The 25,193-nt window shown below is 40.8% G+C and overlaps 1 protein-coding gene across 3 annotated transcripts; it reads right to left on the bottom strand.

The window, feature by feature from the left end:
- CLK4 (CDC like kinase 4) lies at positions 1-24,636 on the bottom strand. Of its 3 annotated transcripts, XM_045999482.1 has the most exons (13): positions 24,452-24,636; positions 20,521-20,681; positions 15,297-15,519; positions 14,081-14,171; positions 13,618-13,684; positions 9,593-9,709; positions 9,336-9,502; positions 9,045-9,139; positions 8,659-8,788; positions 5,012-5,094; positions 1,509-1,588; positions 783-873; positions 2-684 (listed from the first exon to the last, which is right to left on the bottom strand). In XM_045999482.1, exons 2-13 carry the CDS (start codon positions 20,679-20,681, stop codon positions 544-546), a joined length of 1,446 nt encoding a protein of 481 aa, XP_045855438.1. In that variant the 5' UTR covers positions 24,452-24,636; the 3' UTR covers positions 2-543. The 3 variants fall into 3 exon arrangements, with proteins under 3 accessions (XP_045855440.1, XP_045855439.1, XP_045855438.1); XM_045999484.1 differs by lacking the exons at positions 14,081-14,171; positions 24,452-24,636 and adding an exon at positions 16,657-16,714 and having other exon boundaries at positions 1-684; positions 20,521-20,653; XM_045999483.1 differs by lacking the exon at positions 24,452-24,636 and adding an exon at positions 16,657-16,714 and having other exon boundaries at positions 1-684; positions 13,618-15,519; positions 20,521-20,653.
- Positions 24,637-25,193: the final 557 nt, after the last annotated feature.

Below are 25,193 nucleotides of genomic sequence, written 5' to 3'. Positions count from 1 at the left end.
AAGACAGAACACAATTCTTAAAATTTAATGAAATTCCAAGAGTAAACATTTTCCTATGGGTTTTGGTTTCCAATACCTGCCTATTGGGAGTTAATACTTATTACTTGTTCAACAATTACAGAAAAAACTTAAAAGTTACGAAAAGTTTTGAATTTGAGGTATATAAAGAATATTCATTAAGAATAAAGTAGTCAAGATTGCCTTTTACTCAAAAAAAAATCACTTCAAAGAGTTGACCTCCATGTACAAAAGACAAGATCAATCACGTTTATCACTGGACACAAAGAATATTCCAAAGATTTTTAAAAATGGTAATTAATTTCAAAAAGGAAAATTAATTTTAACTTTTATAGTTCATTCATTATCAAGACCATACTTGCTTAACAAGGTAATTATACTATTGATACAAAACATACAGTATTTACACTTAACTGTACAAAATAATTTAATGTTTACAAAAATATTAGAATGTTTAGAGTTGACTGACACAGTCTTAAGTAATCTCTTCTAGAGAAGTATATAGTAAGACCACTGATTTCCATTTCATTTCTTGTTTAATAAGTCAAAGAAAGGATGCTGCAAGGCTTCGTCCAAAGTGATTCTTTTCACTGGGTCGTATTCTAACATTCTTCGTACCAGGTCAAATAGTTTCTCATGTTCTTCATCATGACAAAGCATAAATTCCTGGGGGGGGGGGGAGAGGAAATGTCTGTTTAAGAAAGAGATTTAAAAATAGTTTTTAAAAACATTTTTTAAACCACCTTGTATCTTTTCTCTTTTACCTTTAATGGTTTGCAGCGTCTCCTAACATATCGGCCAGCGGAACTGTGTTCATCCCAGTCTAGCTGGTTATGGTGGAAATACTTGCGTTTTCTATGAGAAAAAGTTTGGGTCAGTAAAAACGACAGAAGAGCCACATGTTTACCCTGTACACAAATGTACAGATGGAACAGATGGGAGCATGGACGGCTCTGTAGACACACATACACATTCATACAATTTTTTCAAATCTCAGCAGTTACAGATCAGATACTTCATGGTGCATCCTCCTCACTCTCGCGCCCTCATGGGTTTCAGTGGCCCACCTAAGTGGCTCATGAGTACCATACATGGTTGGCCTCCGGATCCAGTCCTCTGAGTTCAGATTTCACTAGATCTGGGAAGGGGTGGCGAAGTTCTGTTTGCAAACCACTCTAGCATCTCGTCCAAAGGCAGACATCTAGCTAAGCAGTAGTCCGGAATACAAAGAGATCGAGAGGACTCCAAGATCAAGCTCTTTTTACTACTCTCTGTATTATGTTTTCATCAAGTTAGGAAAACATTTATGCAAAGGTTAACCTGAATGTAAAAAACACCACCTTTGTTTACTAGATCATAAGGTAAATACTGCATTACTTTTTAAAAATTTGACTGTCTGGGGGAAAAGAATCCAAATCTGAAGTTCTTGGGATAAGCACTGACACCAAAGTTGGGTTCTCTGTAGTCTGGATACAGGGCACTACACGTACCTTGTTTTCTGAATCATGTGTGTTGGTATGGGTCCTAGTATTCGTTCCATCATCGCGAGATGCTCTTTACTATCATGAGTCTAAAACACGTAAGAAAAACGAATTTAGCACTTTCTCTTGTGCTACATGCACAATAAGGAAAATACAAGAAAACAGCATTGACACAAACGGCTAGATTAGACAGCTGCACGGCTGATATTACACTCTACTTCAAAGATGGAACAATACTGAATGAGTCATATTCTCCATGCAAACCAGTAAAACCAAAGTCTTTCTGATACCCAACAGTAAGGTTCTGTAGATCAGAAGACATGGAATTTAATGTGAAACTGAACATTTTCCTTATTTTCAATTCATGCACTGTTTGCTGAAAAACGACTAGGATAGAGTACCAGAAAACTGGTCTTCTCACTTAATCAGCTGTTGACCCCAAACTGGCCTCCACTCACCGATGAAAAGCAACATGTTAACATCTATTCTTTTCAGGCAATAAAAATCCAGGGCCAGTAATTCTCACAACAATCCTGAGCTCTGTATACAGGAATGTGCATGTCCAAGAAGCTGAGATACTAGCTCGTAAATGAGGAAAGGTGAATTATGGACCGAAGTCAAAACTCATATTATTAAGTCACAGAGGAGCAGAGCTCTGGCTGAAGGAGAGACACCCACACACTTACAGCTGAGATAGTGAGCTCTCTGATGAGAGGCCAGCAAACTTTTGTGAAGGTCCAAACATAAGTATTTTAGGCCTACCTGGCCATAAATGGTCTCTGTCACGTATTTTTTTTTTTTTAAGATTTTATTTATTTATTTGACAGACAGATCACAAGTAGCCAGAGAGGCAGGCAGAGAGAGAGGAGGAAGCAGGCTCCCCGCTGAGCAGAGAGCCCGATGCGGGGCTTGATCCCAGGACCCCGGGATCACGATCCGAGCCAAAGGCAGAGGCTTTAACCCACTGAGCCACCCAGGCGCCCCGTCACGTATTTTTTTAAAGCAGGCATTAGGCAGGGTATCATTTGCCAACTCTCAGTCTGAAGAGCAGAGGCTGTGGGTAATGCTTTTTAAAATCTATCAACTACTGTTCCTAGCACCCCACCTCCACCACACAGAGTCCCAAATCCATGACAGGAGCAGGTAAAACTAGCTCCACACTTTTATCTTTGTTTCTAGAATACCTCAAGCAGGGGGGAAAAAAAATTGGGGAAGAAAAAAAAAATACAAGAGAGTCTAAAAGGTCATCTGGCATCTTGCTATTTCTGTAGCTGGCTGGACAACTTAGATCTTAATCAACAGCCTGCAGTGAACTGTTCCTTTTTCAGAATCATAGACACCAGCCCATATTTTCTGATACCTTGTTTTTAACTGCTGTGGCTTGCTGAATCAAAGCAGCTCATTTGATACAAGTTCAGGGTCATTTCCTTCTAGAATTAACTCATCCTTCTGGGCTTGAGAGATATTGAACCCTCAACACCTAGCCTCATCCAAACCCTTCTGGTGTATTTTCACCCAAGAAATGTCATATTCAACAAGAAAACCATGCTCCTGAATAACATTGATGGGGAAATGAGCACACACAGACCTCATCTTGTAATGGAAGCCCAGTGTAACACCCCTGCTCATGTTCTACAAAGAACTATAGACAGGAAAGAACTGGCTACAGTTAAGGGCATTTCCCCCCCATTTGTCAACCTGGCGCCGAGTTCTACACTGATGTAACTGAAGCCCCTTTGCTGGGTTTCTCTGGGGCTCTTTGCAGTAACAGTGCATCCCTTTAGAGTGACTGCTCAGAAGAGTCTTCATTCTTGCAACAGATGCGGCAAAAAGCTAGCTCCACGTTTAAAAAAGAATTCCTTAGTCTAAGACTATTTTGGAGCGTGGATCTTAAAACAGAAAACATGTCTCCTCAAGTGTTAATGATCTGCACTTAAGACCTCAGAGTGATTTACAATCACAAATCATGGGAAGCAACTTTTACAGGTATCAGAATGAAGATGGCAAACCGTCCACTCAACTTTTTCTGACCCTCAACTTACCGCCACAAACCAGATACACCACCTCCAAGAACTCACTCGTCACCATGGTTCTAGATCTCAAACTTGTCTATAAACTCAGGGTACTTTTAACAGGATTGCTGGGGATTAGCAACAGGAGAAGGCTGGTGACAGGCCCCACAAGCAGAGACACACATTCTACCACAGCCACCACCTAAGTGACTGACTTAGTCACTTCCCCTATACCCTGCATCGCCCCTGACTTCAAATCATCCTCAACAGGAAGCAGAATGTGCCCAACCCACCCCCATCACTCCCAAAACAGATCACAACACTTTGATCACATTACAACCCTACTGAAACTTCATCAATGATTACACAACTTAAAGCTTCTAGAAGACGGTTAAATTTCAGATGTAAGAAGAATTATGACAGAAGAAAGCAGGGACTTAAATAAGGCTTCCTGCTTTGTTTTGCCAAGTAAGGATTTTAAAACAAACAAACAAACAAAAAAAAAAACAACCAACTGCCAACAACTATTCTCATCATTCCTTAAAAGGGACATTTTAGTACCAAAAACAAACAAAAAACCTGGAGGAATAATCTCCAAATAAATGCCAGAATGACAAACTCACAAAATCATTTTCACTTTGGATTGGTCTACATTCTGGATAACACTAACTTCTAGGAAATAAGTACCTTTATATCCATCCAAACAGGTCCATTAGTCAGTTGCTGCATCATTTTCCCACTTATGCAAGATTCTGACAGCACCGTTTTACAGTTCCCCAACCAGAGTATGCTCTTTTATGCCTCCACAAATTTATGGGTCCAGCGCCAACCTCCACATTCTCTAGTTTTCTGAGAAAGCCCTCATCTTCCTTCTAGCGCTGGCTTAAACTTCCCACACCTCCTCAGTGACGCCTTTTCAGAGGAATCAAACTGTTCATCTTTCCTGGGTTCCCATTACACTTTCCACATTGTCCCATGACAGCAAACACACCATACTGTATTGTAAGCTCTTCCAGGTCTATCTTTTGCACGACTTCCTTGAGGACAGAGATGTTGTCTTTTCATCTTTATACACCTAAGCGCCTTGAAATGTGCCTAGGGGGTCAGAGATGCTTAATACAAACATCTCAAATACAACTTACTCTTCCTGAATCACTTTATAAAAAGGACTAAGTGACTTGGTCACGGCCGTGCTCACAGTCAACATAACCAGGATGGAATTAAAGCCGGCCACAATAACACTAATATAAACTTATGCAGGAACTCAATAAAAAAAAATGGGAACACAAGACAGTATCAACTCCAATCACATGCAAAATGCACTATGACCATTCACCAAGAGTAGTTCCCCCAATTCTGGTTTTAGAGAAGAATGACCATTTTCCATATGTAAATTTTAACCTTAAGAAGAACACTACAGCAACTTGTCAATATGGAGGCCTAAACTTTCATATGCCTTTAACAATGAGAATTATGAAATGCTATTTATTAAATACATACCTGAAAGACTGTGAAACCAAGATAGTATTCAATAAGAATGCAACCAATGCTCCAAACATCACAAGGCTGGGACCAACCTAAAGCTGTAAAAACAAAAACACATACTTGTTTTGTTTTTAATTAATCTGACAGGGAGAGAGACCACACACACACACACGCACGCACGCACGCGCGCACACACACACACGTAGAGAAAGCAGCAGACTCCCCGCTGAGCAGGGAGCCTGACGCAGAGCTGGATGCCAGGACCCCAGGACCACGACCTGAGCCGAAGGCAGATGCTCAACTGACGGAGCACCCAGGTGCCCCCCAAAACGCAATACTTGTATATACAACAATTTTTTTTTTGAAGATTTTATTTGTTTGAGAGAGAGACAATGAGAGACAGCATGAGTGAGAAGGTCAGAGGGAGACGCGGACTCCCCATGGAGATGGGAACCTGATGCAGGACTCAATCCCAGGACTCCAGGATCATGACCTGAGCTGAAGGCAGTTGCTTAACCAACTGAGCCACCCAGGCGCCCTACATGCAACAATTTTTAATTGCCAATACCCTATAGCATTCCCTGTATGGGGGCCCTTTTCACCTAGCCCATTTGGGAGAATAGGACAGTAAACTTAGGGTTTACATTTTCAGTTTTATATAAAATGTTACTCAGTATGTTCTCGTAATTCTCCACATCCTTACAACAAGTCAGGGCTTTAATCTGGGGGTGGGGGCATTTTATGTAAAATAAGAAAAGGGCTAGCAAGTATTTTCCACATGTAACTACCGATTTGTACAAATACTCCATCATCTCTGAACCACATGCAATGGGGAGCATGGTTATACCTAGTTCATGGTTGCTCCAGGAAAATTTACATTTTTATAGCAAAATATAGGTGGACAATCATCCTCAAAATGTAATTACTAACCCATTTATTATTATCAGCTTAAAGGCAGAGTTTATTTCTTGCATCAAAAAATACAATTTTACATAAATTACATAAAGAGTATAATGGTAGTAAGCAGTTTCACTATAAGCAGAATTATAGAGCCATTTTTAGTTCACAGGGATCTACTTATTCTACTTATATATGTACTTTTTAGGCTGTCGGTACATGATTTCACATATACTCTCTCCTTCACGATTCTCAATGGCAGTACCATTCAGGAAAGAATAAAATACCTAGTCTTCTTAAGCCTGTATTTAATTGGAAAGGAGAAAAAAAGTAAACCGTACAGATGTTTTCATCTTTTAAAGATCAAGTATTTAATAAAATAATAATGTATAAATAAAACCTACTGTAAAAGACATCCCAATTACTTTCAGTAATGAAAAACATTCAAAAACTTGACTATGACTTAGTCATTTTATTTACTTATTTCTTGACTTAGTCATTTTCGTTAATGCTCACAATGCCTACCATCTGAACAATTGGTAACAAATGGGTTCTACCTACAGTGACACATAAAAAAATCTGCAAATGATAATCTTAGACCTAAAATGAAGTTTTCTTCTCCAGCCACTCCCATCTTCCAAAGCAGCTTTGTTCCCAGATGACCATAACCTTCTGCCACACACCGTTCCAAACCATCCCATTCTCTGGGAAGTCAGCACTCTGGACTCTTTGGGATTTCCCACATTCATGTCTACCTACCTCTCTCAGCTTCATCCATTTACTACCAACGCGCAAGGCAGGTGACCAACTGCCCTCCTCAATGGCAGCCCCTGATTTCATCTTCCTCTTCAACCTAATTCTGCCTCAATCCTCAGGATCAGTAATCCAGAAACACAAAGGGCCCTTCTAATTGCCCAATCTGCTGACTTCTTTTCCTCAAGGGCAATAACCCCAATTCCGGATTTATAGCAGCTATCTAGTATGGCCATACTTGGAACTGTGTTATGGTCATTCTTAGGAATTACTGTATTCTACCCAATCTAGGAGGCCATTAACAGAAAGACACAACTATTTTATGTACTAATAACAACAACAACAACAAAAAAAGCTAGTTACTTTGTATTGTGTGTGTGTGTGGAGGGGGGGTAATCTGCATCTCAAAATTGACAACATAGAAGTCGTATCCTTTCAAGATCTGAAAATAGCTCTCTGTCCATAAACTCTTCCCATACTTCTTTTGCCCTCACTGAAGCCTTTAGTCCTCAACCATGAATACACTTTCTAAACTATTCCAACACAATAGGTCCTTGCAGACAATACTAAGCAGAAATCCTATTATCATCCATTTCAAAGACAAGTTCAAGACCTGTGCTGTCCAACAAGGAAGCCACCGGCTACATGAGGCTATTTACAGCTAACATTTAAACTAATATAAAATTTAAAATATAGTGTCTCAGTCACACTACCTACACTCCAAGTACACAGTAGCCCACATGTGGTGAACAGCTACCATACTGGACACTGCAGATATAGAACATTTCCACAGAAACATGGAAAAGTTCTACTGGCCAGCACTGCATAATATTCTCAGTTTCCTTATGCCTTTAGCAATCCTCCACTCTAAGTAAAAATTGTTAGTTTGTTTTCCTACTCTTATTTTGAAAGACCAACTCCTGTTGCACAAAAAAAGGTGAAAAGTACAAACGGACTCTGCAAAAATGTTCTAACCAACCTCAGTTGGACCTTTTCACTAACAAGCCTATTCCATGTAACCATGTCTCAAGAGCACCTTATCTGAACTTCCTCCCATGGTCTCTGAACCCCCAACCTCCTCTCTGACACTTCCCCACTCTATTAACAAGACCTGGTCTCTGACATTTTGAGTGTAAGATACGCACTCCCTTACTGAATTCCCTTTTTTAAAACTCGGTACCTTAATTTTCTTCAACCTTTCTCAAGTCAAGGATTATCAAACTGCTCCTCTTAGACTGTCCCTCTTTCTTCTTCTTCTTCTTTTTAGTATTTTATTTATTTATTTGAGAGAGACAGTGAGAGAGAGCATGAGCGACGAGAAAGTCAGAGAGAGAAGCAGACTCCCTGTGGAGCCGGGAGCCCGATGCAGGACTCGATCCCGGCACTGTGGGATCATGACCTGAGCCGAAGGCAGTCGTCCAACCAACGCTCGGAGCCACCCAGGCGTCCCGGCCCCTCTTTCTTCTTGACCTCCACCTGCCAACCAGACCTTTAGCATTTCTACAGCACCATGCTTTTGTAACATGAAAACTGGTACCCCATCATTTCGCACTGCCATGACATACTTTGTCACTAGAACTTGCCCTTTTATGATCTCATGTGGTTAACCTGCTTAAAAAATAATCACTTGGGGGGCACCTGGATGGCTCAGTTAAGCATCCAACTCTTGATTTCAGCTCAGGTCTTGCTTGATCTCAGGGATGTGAGTTCAAGGCCTGAACTGTGTTCCATGCTGGCATGGAGCGAGCATGCACACATACATAAATTTAAAAAGTAAAAATTAAAAACAATAAAACCAACCACCTGGAATGTCTTTACAGATGGTATCACATTTTTCCCATTCAGGAAAAGAATTTGTAGCCATGTCCAGACAGTTTTTCTTAGGACAGATAATCTTTTTTCTGTACACTAAGAAAATCACACCCATCCCCCTACCTGTCCCCTAATAAAAGATGTGGAGGGAAAAAAAAAATCTCTTAATTATAGTATCAGGAAGGGTGGTGTCCACTGACCCAGAATGACCTCTGGAGCTCTGTAATGCCGTGTAGATACCAAAGTACTATGATGTTCATCATCATACGTTGCACTTCCAAAGTCAACAACTTTGATATCTGTGTTTTTCAATGTGCGTTCATCACGTTTCTAGAAAAATACAGTTGAGTCAGCATGAAGATCAGTAAAGACACGAAATACTTTAACTTCAAAAGGCATGCACATGAATTATCTTTTTGATTTTCAACATAACTCCATGAGAAAGGTAAAGAAGGATTAGCCTTTTTTGGTTAAATATCAGGATATAACCAGCCTCAGAAGTGAAAATAAAATTCCTCATCCAAGATCACCAAAACAAATTAATTTTAAAAACCACCACCAAAATTAAAATAAATCTGTAACTTACCATTTTAGAATTATATTTGACTACATAGTCAGACTTCACAAATAAAATATTTTCAGGCTTCAGATCTGTATGGGTTAACTTATTATGATGCAAAACTACAAGAGAACGAAAAGACATTATTAGTTTCACTTATGTATTTCATCTGTATCAGGGGACACTGAAGATTAATAGTGGTATAGGAATTTCATCTTTACCTGTAATGTGTATTTTTAGTAACAATGTTTTGACATGTTGCTTGTACAATGAAAACTGTTAATTTTCTGGTGTTTAAAATTTATCAAGTATACTTACAATTTATAGACTGGCAGATCTGATATGCCATCTGCCTGATGTGGTCAATTTGAAATGGTAGAAAGCTATTTTCTTTAATGAAATCATAGGTACTAAGTCCCAGTAGTTCAAACACAATACAAACATGACCATGATGATCAAACCATTCTAGCATCTGGACACATCGGCTAAAACAGATCAAAATAAAAACAAGTCAGTTCACAGAATTCTGGTTATTTTAGGCAATAGGATAGATCACAGTTCAAGTTTATACTTACAAAACACTACTGGGATCAGTACTATTTAAATGCTCCAATACTTGGATTTCTGAACGAGCTGCTTCACGGTATCGACCTACATTTTTTACAATTTTCACTGCTACATGCATGCCATCCCTTAAAAACAAAATTAAAATGAAAACCATTTATGTATAGGAGCAGGATGAAGACATGTGTCCTCTAAAGCATAATCTTACTGAGTATCAATTACTCTGTTATTGTTCTAAAAGTCTTTCAGGATACCTTATATCCAATTCCATATAACATCCTTTCAAAACAACCTGACAAAACACACTTTATATAAAGCAATTAATTCCTTAATAATCACAAATTTTAATGTTTTCAGAATTTTACATTCCTAGACTTCATACAAAAGTTAAAAAAAAAAAGATAAAAATAAAACCTCAAACAGAACATGCTACTGCTAAAAGCATATGCTCAGACCCACCCTGTGCCAGAAGGTGGCACAGGTGTTAGTGATGAAGACAAGGCTTGTCCCTATGTTCTTCAATCAAATGGAAAAAACAGACACATGAACAACTTACAAGGTTAGAAGTGCTTCGTATGAGTTACTACACAGAGACGAGATGGGCGAGCCTAACAATTAGGGGGCTAGGGGAGGCTCAAACTTATTCAGAGAAGAAGCTGACATATGACTGAGCCCTGAAAAACAGCTACCAGTCTGTAAGATTTGGGAGGAAAAGTGAACATGTTCAAACAAAGGACAGACCATCAGTAAGTCATGAAGCCAGGAAAATGTTTACTATATTCACTGACTCAAGTGAAGAGAAACAGCTAGTGTGGGGCACAAGCTTTAGATCAGGGTATCTGTAATACTTTCTAAAATGTATCAAGCCATGCATGCTCTTGAGGAAATGGATTTCTTCAAATTCCTTTTGTCTTCTTTTCTAAATCTGATCTTCCTGAAGACGAACCAGCACTCAAGCCTTTTTTTAAAAAACTCTGGTCCTTCCACTTTATACAAGAAAAGAAAACTTCATACCCCCCCCCCATTAGTATATTAAGATATGTGCCGTAGGGGGCGCCTAGGTGGTACAGCCCATTCAGCAGCCAACTCTGGATTTCGGCTCAGGTCATGTTCTCAGGGTCATGAGACCCAGCATCAAGTCTTGCTAGGTGAGCACCGCAGAGTCTGCTTGAGACTCTCGCTTTCCCTCTATCCCTTCCCTCAGTCTCCCTCAAAATAAATAAATTAACCTTAAAAAAAAAAAAAGGAAGGAAGAAAAAAAGAAAGGATAAGTGCCCTAGACTGTAAAATGAACAAACCAACCAACCAACCTTGAGTTTTCTAGTGGCTGGACAGCAAACCTTTTTTCTAAGTCTGGTGGTTTCCAATTCACTGTTTTCAAAAAGCCCCAGTGAAACTGTGCCCTGATAAATCATTAAAAACGTATTTTCATGATAATCTTTCTATGACACTTCGCATGTATCTCGAGACTTCAAAGAGTTGCTATGAAACTTCTATGACAAAACTCCTTCTAGTATCATCTATTATGACCCAAGTTTTCTCAGTGCTTATTAGCTCTAGGAATAAAAAATTAACAAAGCTGTTAGCTAATACTACTTCAGTAATTACAATGAACACTTGTATACTTTCAACTTACAGATTACATGTCATCTTAAAAAAAAGGGAAACACCTTTTTTAAAAAAGCTATTATTTATTTATTTGATAGAGAAAGAGAGAGAGAGAGATCTCACAAGTAGGCAGAGAGGTAGGTAGAGAGAGGGGGAAGCAGACTCCCTGCTGAGCAGGGAGCCCAATGTGGGGCTCTATCCCAGGACCCTGGGATCATGACCCGAGCTGAAGTCAGATTAAGCTTTAACCCACTGAGCCACCCAGGAGCCCCCAAAAAGGAAACATCTTAAGTTAAGCACTTGAAGTATGTTTATGAATACACACATTCTTTTTTTTTTTTTTTTAAGATTTTATTTACTTATATGAGAGAGAGACACAGTGAGAGAGGGAACACTAGCAGGGGGAGAGGGAGAAGCAGGCTTCACGCTCAGCAGGGAGCCCAGTGCAGGGCTCGATCCCCATGACCTCAGCCAAAGGCAGCCGCTCAACCACTGAGCTACCCAGGCCACCCATGTACTCCTTTTTAAATTTTTATTTATTTATTTTTTTAAAGATTTTATTTATTTATTTGACAGAGAGAGATCACAAGTAGACAGAGAGGCAGGCAGAGAGAGAGAGAGGGAAGCAGGCTCGCTGCTGAGCAGAGAGCCCGATGCAGGACTCGATTCCAGGACCCTGAGATCCTGGGTCAGCGCCGCCGAAGGCAGCGGCTCAACACACTGAGCCACCCAGGTGCCCCGTACTCCTTTTTTTAAAGCCCAAACCAACCCAATACAAGACACATTTCTGATTAACTTTTGTATTTAGGTCAAATAAGTATAAAAATTTGCAAAGATTTCTACTTTATCAATTGAATACCATTAACTGGAGTATCTCAAATACAATTTGGAATCTCAAGAAATTTTATTTTTTTAAAAGATCAAGCCCTGCATCAGGCTCCCTGCTCAGCAGAAAGCCTGCTTCTCCCTCTTCATGCCGCTCTACTTGTGTTCTCTCTCTACATCTCTGTCAAACAAGTAAATAAAACCTTAAAAAACAAAACAAAGCAAAACACCTAACTCTAATATGCAGAATTGGGAATAAAGGTTTTTGTTCTGTTTTTGTTTTAAGATTTTTATTTGATAGAGAGAAATCACAAGCAGGCAGAGCAGCAGGCAGAGAGAGGAGGAAGCAGGCTCCCTGCTGAGCAAAGAGCCCGATGTGGGTGCTCAATCCCAGGACCCTGGGATCATAAGCCAAAGGCAGAGGCTTGAACCACTGAACCACAGAGGTGCCCCATGTTTTTGTTTTTTGCCATAGAAGCTTTTATTTCATTAAGTCTGAAGAAACAATGTACAAAATCCACATGATATAAAGCACAACTGTGATAAAATGAAATTCTTCTAGCAATATCTCGTACTTAACAGCAGACTTCTTTTCTAGCTGTAATTATGAATCATTCCCAAAAAAGCTGGAAGGTTCCAAAACCTTTTATTTATTTATTTGACAGAGATCACAGGTAGGCAGAGAAGCAGGCAGAGAGAGAGGAGGAAGCAGGCTCACCGCTGAGCAGAGAGCCCGATGTGGGGCTCGATTCCAGAACCCTGAGATCATGACCTGAGCCGGAGGCAGAGGCTTTAACCCACTGAGCCACCCAGGTGCCCCCAAAACCTTTTATTTTTAAGATTTTATTTATTTGAGAGGGTGAGAACAAACTTGCTTATGAGCATGAGCAGGGGGAGGGGTAGAGGGAAAAGCAGATGCCCCACTAAGCCTCAATCATGGGGGCTCGATCCCAGGACCTGGAGATCATGAACCTGAGCCAAAGGCAGACACTTAACCAACAGACACACCCAGGAGCCACTAGAAGGTTCCAATACCTTTTAAACAGAAGATGTTCCCTTCCACTCCTTAATGACACTCCAGGGTAGACTGCTTTTCACTAGGCCATTTCTTACACTGTGTGATTTTCAGATGGGGAATACATATTTCCCACTGAGATTAGAAAAGCTTTATTGTCTCTGCTATTCAAAACTAAAGCAAAGCACTCTAAATCTCACGTAAGGGTCAAGGCCTAAGTTCTAGGAAACCCCTTCACTTGAAGACCCACTTGAATTTCAACAAACACCATCCATAGAATTTGTCAGGTTTTTGTGTACAAGGTTTTATTTTTAAGTAATCTTTACACCTGCCCTGGGGCTCAAACTCACAACCTGGGAATCAAGAGTCACACACTCCACCAAATGAGCCAGCTAAGCACCCCCGAATTTGTCAGCATTCTTGATCAAAATCCACATTCTTGGTAAATAACCCAGACACAGTTCAAGAAATTCTGGGTATTTACACCACCCAGGAAAAACACGTGGCTAATACTTAAAATACCATTTCATCTAAATGATGGATCCTTCCCAAGAAGTATCAGAATGTGCAAAAAAGAAAAAAACTTACATGCCATGATCAATGCACTCTACGACTTTGCCAAAGGCCCCTTCACCCAAAGTGTCCACGATTTCATCTAAAGTAAGGGAGGAGAAAGACGAGTAAGTACCTGAGATCAAATTATCTAGTTATTCAAACAATGAATACTTAAGTGTGGAATATTTTCAAATGATCTCTATCAAAGCATAACTAAGGTTCCAGCACTCAAATTATTTTATTTTCAGCTGCTACAAAAACAATTAGATAGAGCTATCTTTCTTGCTCTAATCTCAAATTCCATTGATTATTTTGGAACTTTAGAGTAGAAATATTTTAAATTCTACAGAAAAGAAGAAATACAAAACAATAAACAAACCCACAAAAAACAAAACAAAAAAGCAATGAAGAGTTCTTTAGCCCCCCGCTGACAAACTATTCTTAAAAAGATTATTCTGTCTGCAAAGTTAAAAAAGTGTTGAAAAATATTCTATACATCTTGCTCTTAGAACGTCTCCACTTTGACAGATCAGGTGACCCTCCTCATCATCCTCTATACTCCTGGATCTTTTCCTTCGGTGGCTCTTCTGGAACGGCAAGTGGGCAGCACCAAGATCGTCCAGCCAATCAATATATCAGAGTGAATTCAGGGCAGAATACGCAATTCATTCAGCGGGGAGATATTCAGGCATTCAGATAAGCACCAGGCCACGAACAGTTGGCAGGAGCAATTTCAAATTCAGTCCCCAGAAATTCACAGGGCACAGTTTATGTTACAGAAGAAAAACATGGCAAGGAACAGATTTTCAGATAAGATACTTAAAGTGGCAATAGAAAAAAACAACACAATTGTCTCTTTAAAATACTGATTTAATTGAAGTCTGAAATTTAAAGAATGCAATGTCATGATCTACTAATCTCTTGCTCTACAATAGCATATGCTGTGAACTGAGATGTCTAGTTTGTCAGGAAAAGGTTTTAAAATGTCAAGATTAGTTGGAATGTTTATTTAGCAATATTTTAAAATATACATAAAGTAAAAGGGGAAATTAAAGCTAGTTAATTTCAGCATTCAATCTAATAATCAAAGCTAGCTCTACTGAAGAAAACTTGGGCAAAAAAATTTATTCAAAGTTTACGGGTTAAACAGGTAAAGATGTCTGAGTGTAAAAATAGGCATGCTCTTGGCTAATGTATTTTCCATTCAGCACCCATTTGAGAATTGCAATGGAACTAGCTACGGACAATGACACACTGTACTCTGGGACTTCCCTACCTAGAGAGTAACAACAGTTAATTATCCGCCAGTGCAATATTATAGATTTGTTTCCAACTCTCAGGAAAAGGGCTTCTTTTAAAATAAAAAATATAAATAAATAAATAAATAAAAAGCTTAAGATGAAAGAAAAGATGGGTGCTTCATCTTTTCATAAAATTGTATTATGAAACTTAAAAATTTTTTTAATATTAAAATCAAGAACTCATGATCTGGACTGCAGAAAATGAGTAAATGTGGGCAAATGAAGGCTACCTAATAAATACAGATTAGCTATGAGAATCTGGATGTTTAAGGACTCAAATAATATAAACGCAATTATAATATATCCAAATAATATTGTATGTATATATAAACTTTTTCAAACTTACTGGCTTCTTAAGAGCTTTTACACACAAATAAACATCCACCCAAATAAAAACAAAATCAATCATACCGAACGTGAGTGATGACTTGAACAGTGTCTATTACGCTTCCTTTTAGGACTGCTTCTCCTGCTTCGGACCGAAGATTTACTGCAGTGGACTCGATAACCGCTTTCAACGTCTCTATGATAATGTCTAGGAACATAGCCTTCGCAGTAGTCATTTCTGTATTCATCAACGTATCTCCGGTCCCGATAATCTCTCTCATTCAAGGACCTCGCTTCTAAATAATGACTGCGAACACAGTAAAGGATTTCAAATCATTCTCTTCATTCTGCAGTTGTGTAGCTCAAACAGAACATTCAATAATTCCTGGTTAAACAGCTAACTCAATAAAAGAAAAAAACCTCAATTTGATGGATTAGTTTATACTTATCTCACAAACTTAAGACATAATTTTGCTTTAACCAACAAGTGGGTTCACATTCTCGATCAGATACACTGCTATCAAACACCTCACATCTAGGAACAAAGCTTGAGTCAATTATGTTATGCTCAGGGTTTACTAAGTGTCCCTTTACCTTCTGGAGACAGTTAAAACAGAAAACTTCACAAAACTGCTCTTCTGCAATTTATCAGTCTTATGATATATGCATCTGTAATTAAGCTCACTTGCTTTCCTCACAGAGCCACATACAATCAGAGGCAGGCAAAAACAGGATTCCTTTCTCTTTTAATATTAAGTGAATTTTAGTTATCTCTGGCACACACAGAATTCTTTCATGAAAGGTGTAGTAGAGCTAGCAGGAATCTTACATGTATTCCAGTCCTTTCATTTCACAGATCACTGAATTAAGATCCCTAGAAGGAAAAGGATTTGCCATGGTTGTAGAGCACATTCTAACTATTACATGGGCAAATTTTACTACACATATCACCCATCCCATCTCCTCTCCTCTCTCCGTATTCCTAGCTTTCTGTTTTTCCTTTTGGAGAAATAGACAACACAGCTTTTGAAGGTTGCCTCATGTGCCAAAGACATTAAAATATATTCCCCACAAATGAGAAAAGGATCTTGTAATTGCTTACCTAGGATTACAAAACACCCACCCTCACCACCCCTATTTCCCTTTGCGTTTCTCATTTCCTGTCATTCCTGCTTGCAAAATACTCAAAAATTCTACATGGGAAACCTTATCATCTAGTGCCATGGTGCTTAACTTCTGAATCTACAGATCCCTTTAAAAATCTGAGGAAAGCTACGGACCCTCTCCCCTAAGAAATGCACAAATGCGTAAACAAAACTCGGCAAGGAATTTCATAGAGGTCACAGACCCCAGGAAGTCAACAGATCCCACTTAAGTAGCCTTGATCTGATGGAAAGAAAAGGACATAGATTCAATTGGCCCAGTTTCCCGTCCCCCTCTCTACCTGGGATGGTGTCCTCTTCAACAGAGTGCGAAGCTTCAAGAGGGATGCACATGGAGCACTGAGGGAGAGAGGGGACACCTGCCCAGTCAGACAAATCAGCTAAAAGAATCCTGACAAGCAATGGAGTGACAGATGTTGACTAGTTGCCCTCACCAACCTCATTCTTTCCCCAGAATATGCTGTTGTTCTTTTTCCCAGGGGGGCTGGTGTAGGCAGAAATAAAAGGAAAGCATCTCTAAACTCCTACTCAACAGGGCTGGCATCAAATCCAGACTAGGGAAATGCAGAACCCCTTTTTCTCCCTTTTGCCAGTTTCAATCTTAAGTTCTAACCATTGGAGAAACAACTCAGGATATTATGATAAGAATGTGGGTCTAGGTCAGGGATCTGATCACTTAGCCTCAAACTGTCAGCGAGAAATCTACAATACATCAGGCTAGAAATCACCTCACTATTAAGGGCATCCTTTTTAATTCTGTAAGGCATCCCTTCCATATAAGTCCAAAGCCTATCAGAAAAAACTAATGCTAATAATCTTTAGCTAAAATAGTACATAAAACTAGAGCTGCAGATAATCCATAAACAAACTACAGACTGACAAACATGAGGTGAAATAAAGCCATGAGGATAAACTAGAAAGATGAGGAACCTCTTCAATCTGTAACAACCACACTTTAGAGATCATGTAAACAAAGTCTACAGAATTATAAAGGCTATGTATGGACAGAGTGGACAAGATGAACAGACTGATTTAAATTCTAAAAATATTCACTGAACGTCCAGTGAATATTTCACTGTGGTCCTTCAAAACAGCCAAGACTAATGAGGCTACGGGCATTCGTTTTTATTTCCACACAGGTCCTGTGGAAGATAAAAAAATATATATAAGGCAAAATCCTTGCCAACAAATGAACAATTTGAGATTACTAACATAAAAACAAAACTCCACAATGCAGGAAATGCTGAAAGGCTGCATGAGTGCTTAGGATCATGGGGGTGGGGTGGGGAATGGGACTTAAAATGCTTAAAATGGTGAGAGAAGACTTCATAAAAAAAAGCAGAGTTGCATCTTAAAGGTAAGTCAAGATCTGGACAAAGGAGAAAGTAGAAGAAACGCCAGGGGAGAAGAATGGCATTAGTACCATCTCACATTAACAGATCACAACAGTGTTCTGGGAAATGGGTTGTCTATGTATTGCCCAGAAAACAGTATGTAAACAATTATAGCAAGACCAATATTCCACATAGGGGAACAAACAGAGGCAAATAAATAAGCAGGGAACAGATCATGCGAATCTTGCATGCCAGGCTAAAGAGTTTAAAATGGTGTTTTCAAAGGGTGGTCTTTCTTCAATATTATCTAAATATGAATTATTAAAAATGAAGATCTCTGGGCTCCAGGTCACAATGACTAATCTACATCTGGTAATATGCATTTAAAACATACCTCTGAGGCGATTCTGTTCATTCTCAAATTTGAGAATCACTGGCTTAAGACTTGACACTCTAGGTTACATAAGACACTTAAGAACTTTTACCATAATGTACAAAGGCATTGTTCATAGCCACATGAGTTTAGTGATATAGTACAGAACTAATTAAGCCTGTACCAACGGAGACCAATTCACAGGCTACTGCCAAAAGACAAATCAGAAAGAAAAGACACTTTGCAATATGTATGAAAAAAAAGGTTAAAAAAAAAAAAAGATATACAGTAAAAGCTCTTCTAATCAGTGCAAAACTCTGAAAGAGAAAAAACATGTATTGGACAAACTCACTAAAACCTTAAAAATTCAAGGGGCACCTGGGTGGCTCAGTGGATTAAGTCGCTGCCTTCAGCTCAGGTCATGATCCCAGGGTCCTGGGATCGAGCCCCGCATCGGGCTCTCTGCTCAGAGGGGAGCCTGCTTCCCCCCTCTCTCTGCCTGCCTCTCCGCCTTCTTGTGATCTATCAAATAAATAAATAAAATCTTTGGGGGGGAAAAAAAAAAACCTTAAAAATTCAAATTAAAACCACTATTCTTGGCCTTTCAAAATGCCAAGACTGGCAGGAGCATGAAAACATGTTGTAGAATCTGGTACAAACTTTCTAGGGAAAAAAACCATGAATATGTAGCAAGAGCTTTATAAGAGTTCACACCCTTTAACTTAAAAATGTCCCTTCTTAGAACCTATTTTCAGGAAATAATCAGAGGCAAGGACTTGTAAAGAATGAATTTTTTTTTTTTTTTTTAAGAATAAGTAGTTAGAAATAATGGGGGCCTAGCAACCTGCAAGGTTACCTTCTTCACAGCTTACTGCAGTTAGAGAACTGCAGTAACTTCAATTATTTTATAAAAAATACCACTGTAAAGCTTCTTAATCTTCAAAAAAGCCCATTAGAATATTCCAGATTATTGGGGCGCCTGGGTGGCTCAGTGGGTTAAGCCTCTGCCTTTGGCTCAGGTCATGATCTCGGGGTCCTGGGATGGAGCCTCACATCAGGCTCTCTGCTCAGTGGGGAGCCTGCTTCCCTCCCCTCTGCCTGCCTCTCTGCCTACTTGTGATCTCTCTGTCAAATAAATAAATAAAGCTGGAAGAAAAAAAAATCCAGATTATGGAGCGCAATTACCAAGAGACACCTCTAGTGCCGATGTCAAAGCAGCAGCTTGGCTTACTGGGTAATTGGACTGATGTAGTATCATGTTTACGTAATTAACTGTGAACATGAAAACTGTTCATCACTCACATCTTCCTTCCTACATATACAATAACAAACTTATCAATTATTAGTACTATGATGTTAAGCTTCACAGGGCATTTTGTATTTGTTAATAAAAGGGTACAGACGTTTTTCTGCAGTGCACTAATTAGCTCAGGTCACTGTCATCCTGGTGAAAACCCTCCCTCTTCCCCACATAACAGTATGTGATGAAGAAAGATTAGTCTACAGTGACTATCAACAAGCTCACTGTTCCACAGAACAAGTCTGTTTTAGCATGGAAAAGGAAAAAAATTACATACTGTTTTTTAAAGTAACCCCAGCTGGCTAATTTAGAAAGCAATCTGGCAAACAGTCTCAATGGAACATCTGTACAAAACAAGGAGAAAACATAGAACCAACAAAACAAATGAGAAAGGGAAGTTAATGGAAGACAGACGGAAAGAAATGCTACTCACCTAGCCTTTCTTTAATCCTTTAGGAACTTTAACATTTCTTTAATTTTATATAAATGTATCACCTCTGAATTTTACACAGTAAGCATATACTTAAACAGGACACATGCTATTGAAAAATTTTTACTGAGGCCCTTTCTTAAATTACTGGTTCTTACAATAACCAAGCTTCTAAAAATCCTACACACCTCCACTAGCCTTATCTACAAATATAACCTATAGAATACAGTTTAAGTGACTAAGTCCCCCATGCACTTTACCATTCCCAAGCAGCACATGCTGGTTTTCTCATCTGGATTAACTCTGTCTACCCTCTCATCATCTCTCATTTGTGCAACCCTAAATGAGCACCCTAAAATACATATCTCCTCCTACATACCAGTTAAAGGCACTCACTGGACATCCTACCATCACTATGACTAAACTGTACATGGCTCACTGCCCTGACTACACTGCTGGCACCTGGGACTCAACTGTCTCCCACCAGTCCCAGACAGACATCAATAAATAAGAGTATGAGCTGTTTTATTCATAGCTGTAGCCTCAGCACCTGTACAGTGTCTAGCCTATAACAGGAACTCAATAAATATTTTCTGAATATTTGTTGACTTAATGAATTATAAATCTGACAAAATGAAGCTATATAAGCTAATAAGAAATCATGAAAACTACTAGTGTTAAAATCCTACTAATTCAAAAGTAATTTACCAATCAGATTCTTTAAATTGGTGATGTGGTTTACAATGTCTGTTTTCTTGCGTACTACTGTGGGACCTCCTCTTCCGTTTGTGACTTCCACTGTAGCTTTCATGTCCCCAGCTTTCTCTGCTGTCCCAATCAGGGCAGTGACTTCTTTTGGAATGCCGCATCTGTTAATGGAAAGGAAAAGTGAGCTGTGGAGGCTATAGATGATATGTTCACTAAATAAAATATTAGACAGTATTTAAATATAAACACTCAGCGCAGTACCAAATGATGCGGGACACTGTGAGACCTTAATAATACATTTTCTTGGGGTGCATGGGTGGTTCAGTTGGTTAAGCGCTGCCTTCGGCTCGGGTCATGATCCAGGAGTCCTGGGATCAAGTCCCACATCAGGCTCCCAGCTCCATGGGGAGTCTGCTTCTCCCTCTGACCTTCCCTCCCACGCTTTCTCACTCTGTCTCTCTCTCTCTCTCAAATAAATAAAATCTTTAAGATAAATAAATAATATTTTCTTTCAATTTTTCTAAATAAATGCTCAGTTTGTTTAGCTCCAACTAACCTTTGCCAACTGCTATTGTAAACATAGTGAAAGAGCCACGATTCAGATTCAGAACACTAGTAGACCATATCCAGCTAGAAATTAATAACTGGAGGGGTTTTAATTCACTTTTATTACATTTTTAAGGTTTTTTTTTAAATTTTAAGATTTTATTTATTTATTTGACAGAGAGATCACAAATAGGCAGAGAAGCGGGGGGGGGGGGGGGGGGAGAGGCTCCCTGCTGAGCAGAGAGCCCGATGCGGGGCTCGATCTCAGGACCCTGAGATCATGACCTGAGCTGAAGGCAGAGTCTTAACCCACTGAGCCACCCAGGAGCCCCTATTTTTAAGTAAGCTTCATACCCAACGTGGGGCTTGAACTCACAACTCGGAAATCAGAAGTCGCATGCTCCACTGACTGAGCCGGCCAGGCGCCCCTTACCTTCTTTTTATAGTAAATGATCTCCTGGTCAAGTTATTAATATGAATTTTTTAAACCAAAACGTTAACTTTTAAGGACTATTTTAAAGAGAAATATCCTAAGTGTCATACGGCTTTGGCAAAATTCTGTAATACAGACAACTGAAATCAGAGAAACACTTAGGGATGCTAAATATAGGGGATGACATTTTAAAGGTACAGAAGTTTCTTTTTTAAAAAAATGCACTAGAGTTCCTTTTTCTAATCTCAAAATGACTCCAAGCTTTGGGGGAAAAGGTAGGACATGAGTAGAACACAGTATTCAAACAAAGAAACTGAATAGCAAAACAAAGATCTATTTATAAATGCATTGTCTCTATCCAACAAGTTTATTTTCCAGATATCTTGCAATTAGTCTTAAAATGAAAACATAACTGTTGTAGATCTGGGATGACTGAAGAAATCAACCAACCTTACAAGGATGCATACGGTCAGTGAAATCAGATGAGGATAGTGAGCAGTCCCTGATTTCCTGCCTCCACCTACAACCTCAAATGTGTGTGTTCCTTCCAGGCTCAGGATCTGTGTTTTAACAGTGTAATCACTATCTGCTGCTCCCCATCTTAATACTTTTACAAAGCAGTTAAGTTTTTAACAGTGATATCCAAACTGCTCAAAGGGGGAGCTCTGCAACTCAAAAGCTAGGGGGGGGAAGGTAAAATGGAGCAAATTCAGCTTAGTTTACTGCCTTTAGCTTGCCTGAATGACTCAGTAACAAGCAAACAAATTCAAGTAAAAATTTAAGTGATTTCAAATGCATTTAAAACAGACTTGAAATGAGGCAGCTGCAATTCTCTTGGGAGGTATTCCCTAAGAAAATATTTGTATCATACCTTTTGCTTAAAAAAAAGAGAAGGCGGGCGCCTGGGTGGCTCAGTGGGTTAATGCCTCTGTCTTTGGCTCAGGTCATGATCTCAGGGTTCTGGGATCGAGTCCCACATCAGACTCTCTGCTCAGCAGGGAGCCTGCTTCCTCCTCTCTCTCTGCCTGCCTCTCTGCCTACTTGTGATTTCTGTCAAATAAATAAATAAAATCTTAAAAAATAAAAGAAAACCACTAAGGTTTAAAAAAAAAAAAGAGAAGGCATTGGTCAGGTAAATCAAAAATTCTAAAACCTGTTAGGATTCTCACTGGGTATGATTAAGTGAGGATTCCAGTGTGATAGAGTCACCCTCAAAATGAGAAACTGAAGTGAATGACACTATAAATTAACTTGAGGCAAAGGCCAACAGAAAAGCCATCTAAAATAATGTGTATTTCTAGTGGAATTCTTCCAAATCTTCCCTACATCACCCCAACTGTCTTTCAACCACATTAGTAACTCTTCAAAATAGCTTGGTTAGGCGTTCTTAAATCACAGCCAGCAAAATTACATGGGATGACCGAGGATTATTACGATGACTATCCATTACGATTGCTGTTTTTTAAAACATCTCTGCTTTAGCTTTGTGGGGTGTTTCCCCCGCTTCTGTCAGTCTGCCAAAACCACCTCACCTCTAACAATGCAGAATTCTCAAATCACCAAAATTATCAATACCCAAACATTAAAATAAGAACCAGCACCCTGGGAGGGCCAGAGAATTTTTTTTTTCCCTTTCATTTCTCTAGTCAAGTTCACTACTTTAAATTTAATACAGCTGTCAAGAAGTTTTCCCCTTACTGATGTTCAGAAATACTGTCTGAGGAGGCAAAGAGAACAATCCCAGATCTACATGTTACAGATAAAGTTCCTTTACATCCACACAAAACGGGGGGGGGGGGGGGGGAATCCACCACTGATAATTATTACTCTATCTTCAATTAACAAAGAATCTTACACGTGCGAATCACCACCTTTCACTGAATGGATCCACTTAGCAAAGGATTCTCTCACTGCCCTTTCAAACCCCACGATTTTATTCTGTGTACATGCCTTTGTTTATTTATGTATTTGACAGACAGAGATCACAAGTAAGCAGAGAAGCAGGCAGGCAGAGAGAGGGGGAAGCAGGCTCCCTGCTGAGCAGAGAACCCGATGCGGGCGGGACTCGATCCCTGGACCCTGAGATCACGACTTGAGCCGAAAGCAGAGGCTTTAACCTTTTAAGCCCCCACGTACAGGGCTTTAAAAAAATGGAAATGGGGGAAAGTTCCGGTTAGATGGCTCCGGAAGGACTGCACTTAACGGCTAACGGGACGCCGGGAGGAGTGTGTGCCCGGAGCTCGGTCACACCAGGACGGCTATAAAAGCAAGACCAGGCAGGGCGGGGAGGGGGGGCGCTTAGGTAATCAAGGACAACCTGAGGCCCAAGTTTCGGAAATGCAGATCGGCGCGGCAACGCTATGCTCCGTTTCGGCGGGGGTGGGGAGCGAGAACAGCGCTGCACGAGGCACGAACCCCCCCACAGTTGGTCTCTCACGCGCACAAGCTCAGCTCCACCACCTGGACTCGCAGACTTGCAGTTCCCCGGACGCGCAGTCGGTCCCCACCCCGCCCCAGGCACCTGGCCAGGGCCTCTGGCGCACTCGCAGCTGGGGCTAGATGCTCTGACTCTGGAAAAGCCCCGGAACGCTACCAACGAGCAAAGACCGGGCACTCTGAGAACTCGATCTCCGACTGCACAAGCCCTCAAGGGCGGCTCTCAAAGGGTCTTCCCGGCAGGTCCTGGCTCTCGCCGGCTGCACGAGCCAGGGCTCCTGGAGCCGCGGTGCGAGCGGCCGGGGCTATCAGAGACGAGTCAGCGACGGAACCGCGGCGCCGCCCCAAGGCTTTAAGCCTACCAGGGCACCTGGGCAGCGCTAGGTTTCAAAGGCCACCAGCGGGGCTGTGCTCCGAAGAAACCCCGATCGCCAAGGCCCCGAACTGGGTCGTTTCTCCGACACCTGGCTTCAAGACTTCAAAGAACGGGAACGGCCCACCCACCCAAGACCTCACCTCCGGAAAAGCAAAAGGCCTCCTGGACGAGAAACGTCTCCAAACTGCCGTCGTCTCTCTCCAGTCGCTGCGACAAACACCCCACAAAATGGCGGCAGCGCCGTCTCCTCGCAAACCTCCGGCGGCCTCTAGCGCCACCTACGCCGCGCGAACGCGCCTGCGTGACAGAGGCTCGCGCGCTCCCGCCGCTTCGCGTAAGGGGCGGGGCTTCTGTGACGTCTCGGCCCTCCACACTGCGGCTGCGTGGCCCCGGCCGACCGCGCCCGGAGGCCTGGGAGGAGGGGTGGTAGAGGGGACCTTTGAGGTTGTTTTCACTATGGTGGCGGCTAGATGGGTCTCTGCCCTAACGTGGTAGGATGAGTCTGCTCCTTGAGGTGGGGTCGAGTGCGGCACCCCTCGGCAGAGCCAGCGGTGGCTGCGTGTCCTGCTGTCCTGCTCAAGTGGACCGCACTATGGCCCTTGGGCTGCTGTCCCTCGGTCTCCCTCCGTCCCAACAAGCCAACAGCCAAGCCCCCAAAGCGCCCTGTGCCAGGCCGGGAGCTGGTGCTGGGGGCAGTTCAGTGAACAGGACAAGACAAGTCCGGCCCGCCTGGGAGCTTCTGGTCTAAAATGGAGTGAGATAAATAAAGAGGATGACTCAGAAAACAAGCTCAGGTTGCTTCTCCTTTTGAGGTCCGTGCTCCTCATCAGAAGGACACAACAAAAAATGAGGAAGTTTCCGCTGAGGCTCCTTACAGGGTTC

The sequence above is a fragment of the Meles meles genome, chromosome 3 (assembly GCF_922984935.1).
Source record: "Meles meles chromosome 3, mMelMel3.1 paternal haplotype, whole genome shotgun sequence".
NCBI classification, from domain to species: domain Eukaryota; kingdom Metazoa; phylum Chordata; class Mammalia; order Carnivora; family Mustelidae; genus Meles; species Meles meles.
This window is presented reverse-complemented; position numbering and strand designations above follow the sequence as displayed.

Excerpts from the sequence above, each read along its gene's own strand:
- CLK4 (XM_045999482.1), bottom strand. The coding sequence starts at position 20,681 with ATGCGGCATTCCAAAAGAAGTCACTGCCCTGATTGGGACAGCAGAGAA. Across the intron at positions 9,503-9,592 it reads ACTGATCCCAGTAGTGTTTT|CCGATGTGTCCAGATGCTAG; the intron begins GTAAGTATAAAC and ends GATCTGTTTTAG. Across the intron at positions 1,589-5,011 it reads TTGGTTTCACAGTCTTTCAG|ACTCATGATAGTAAAGAGCA; the intron begins GTATGTATTTAA and ends TACGTGTTTTAG.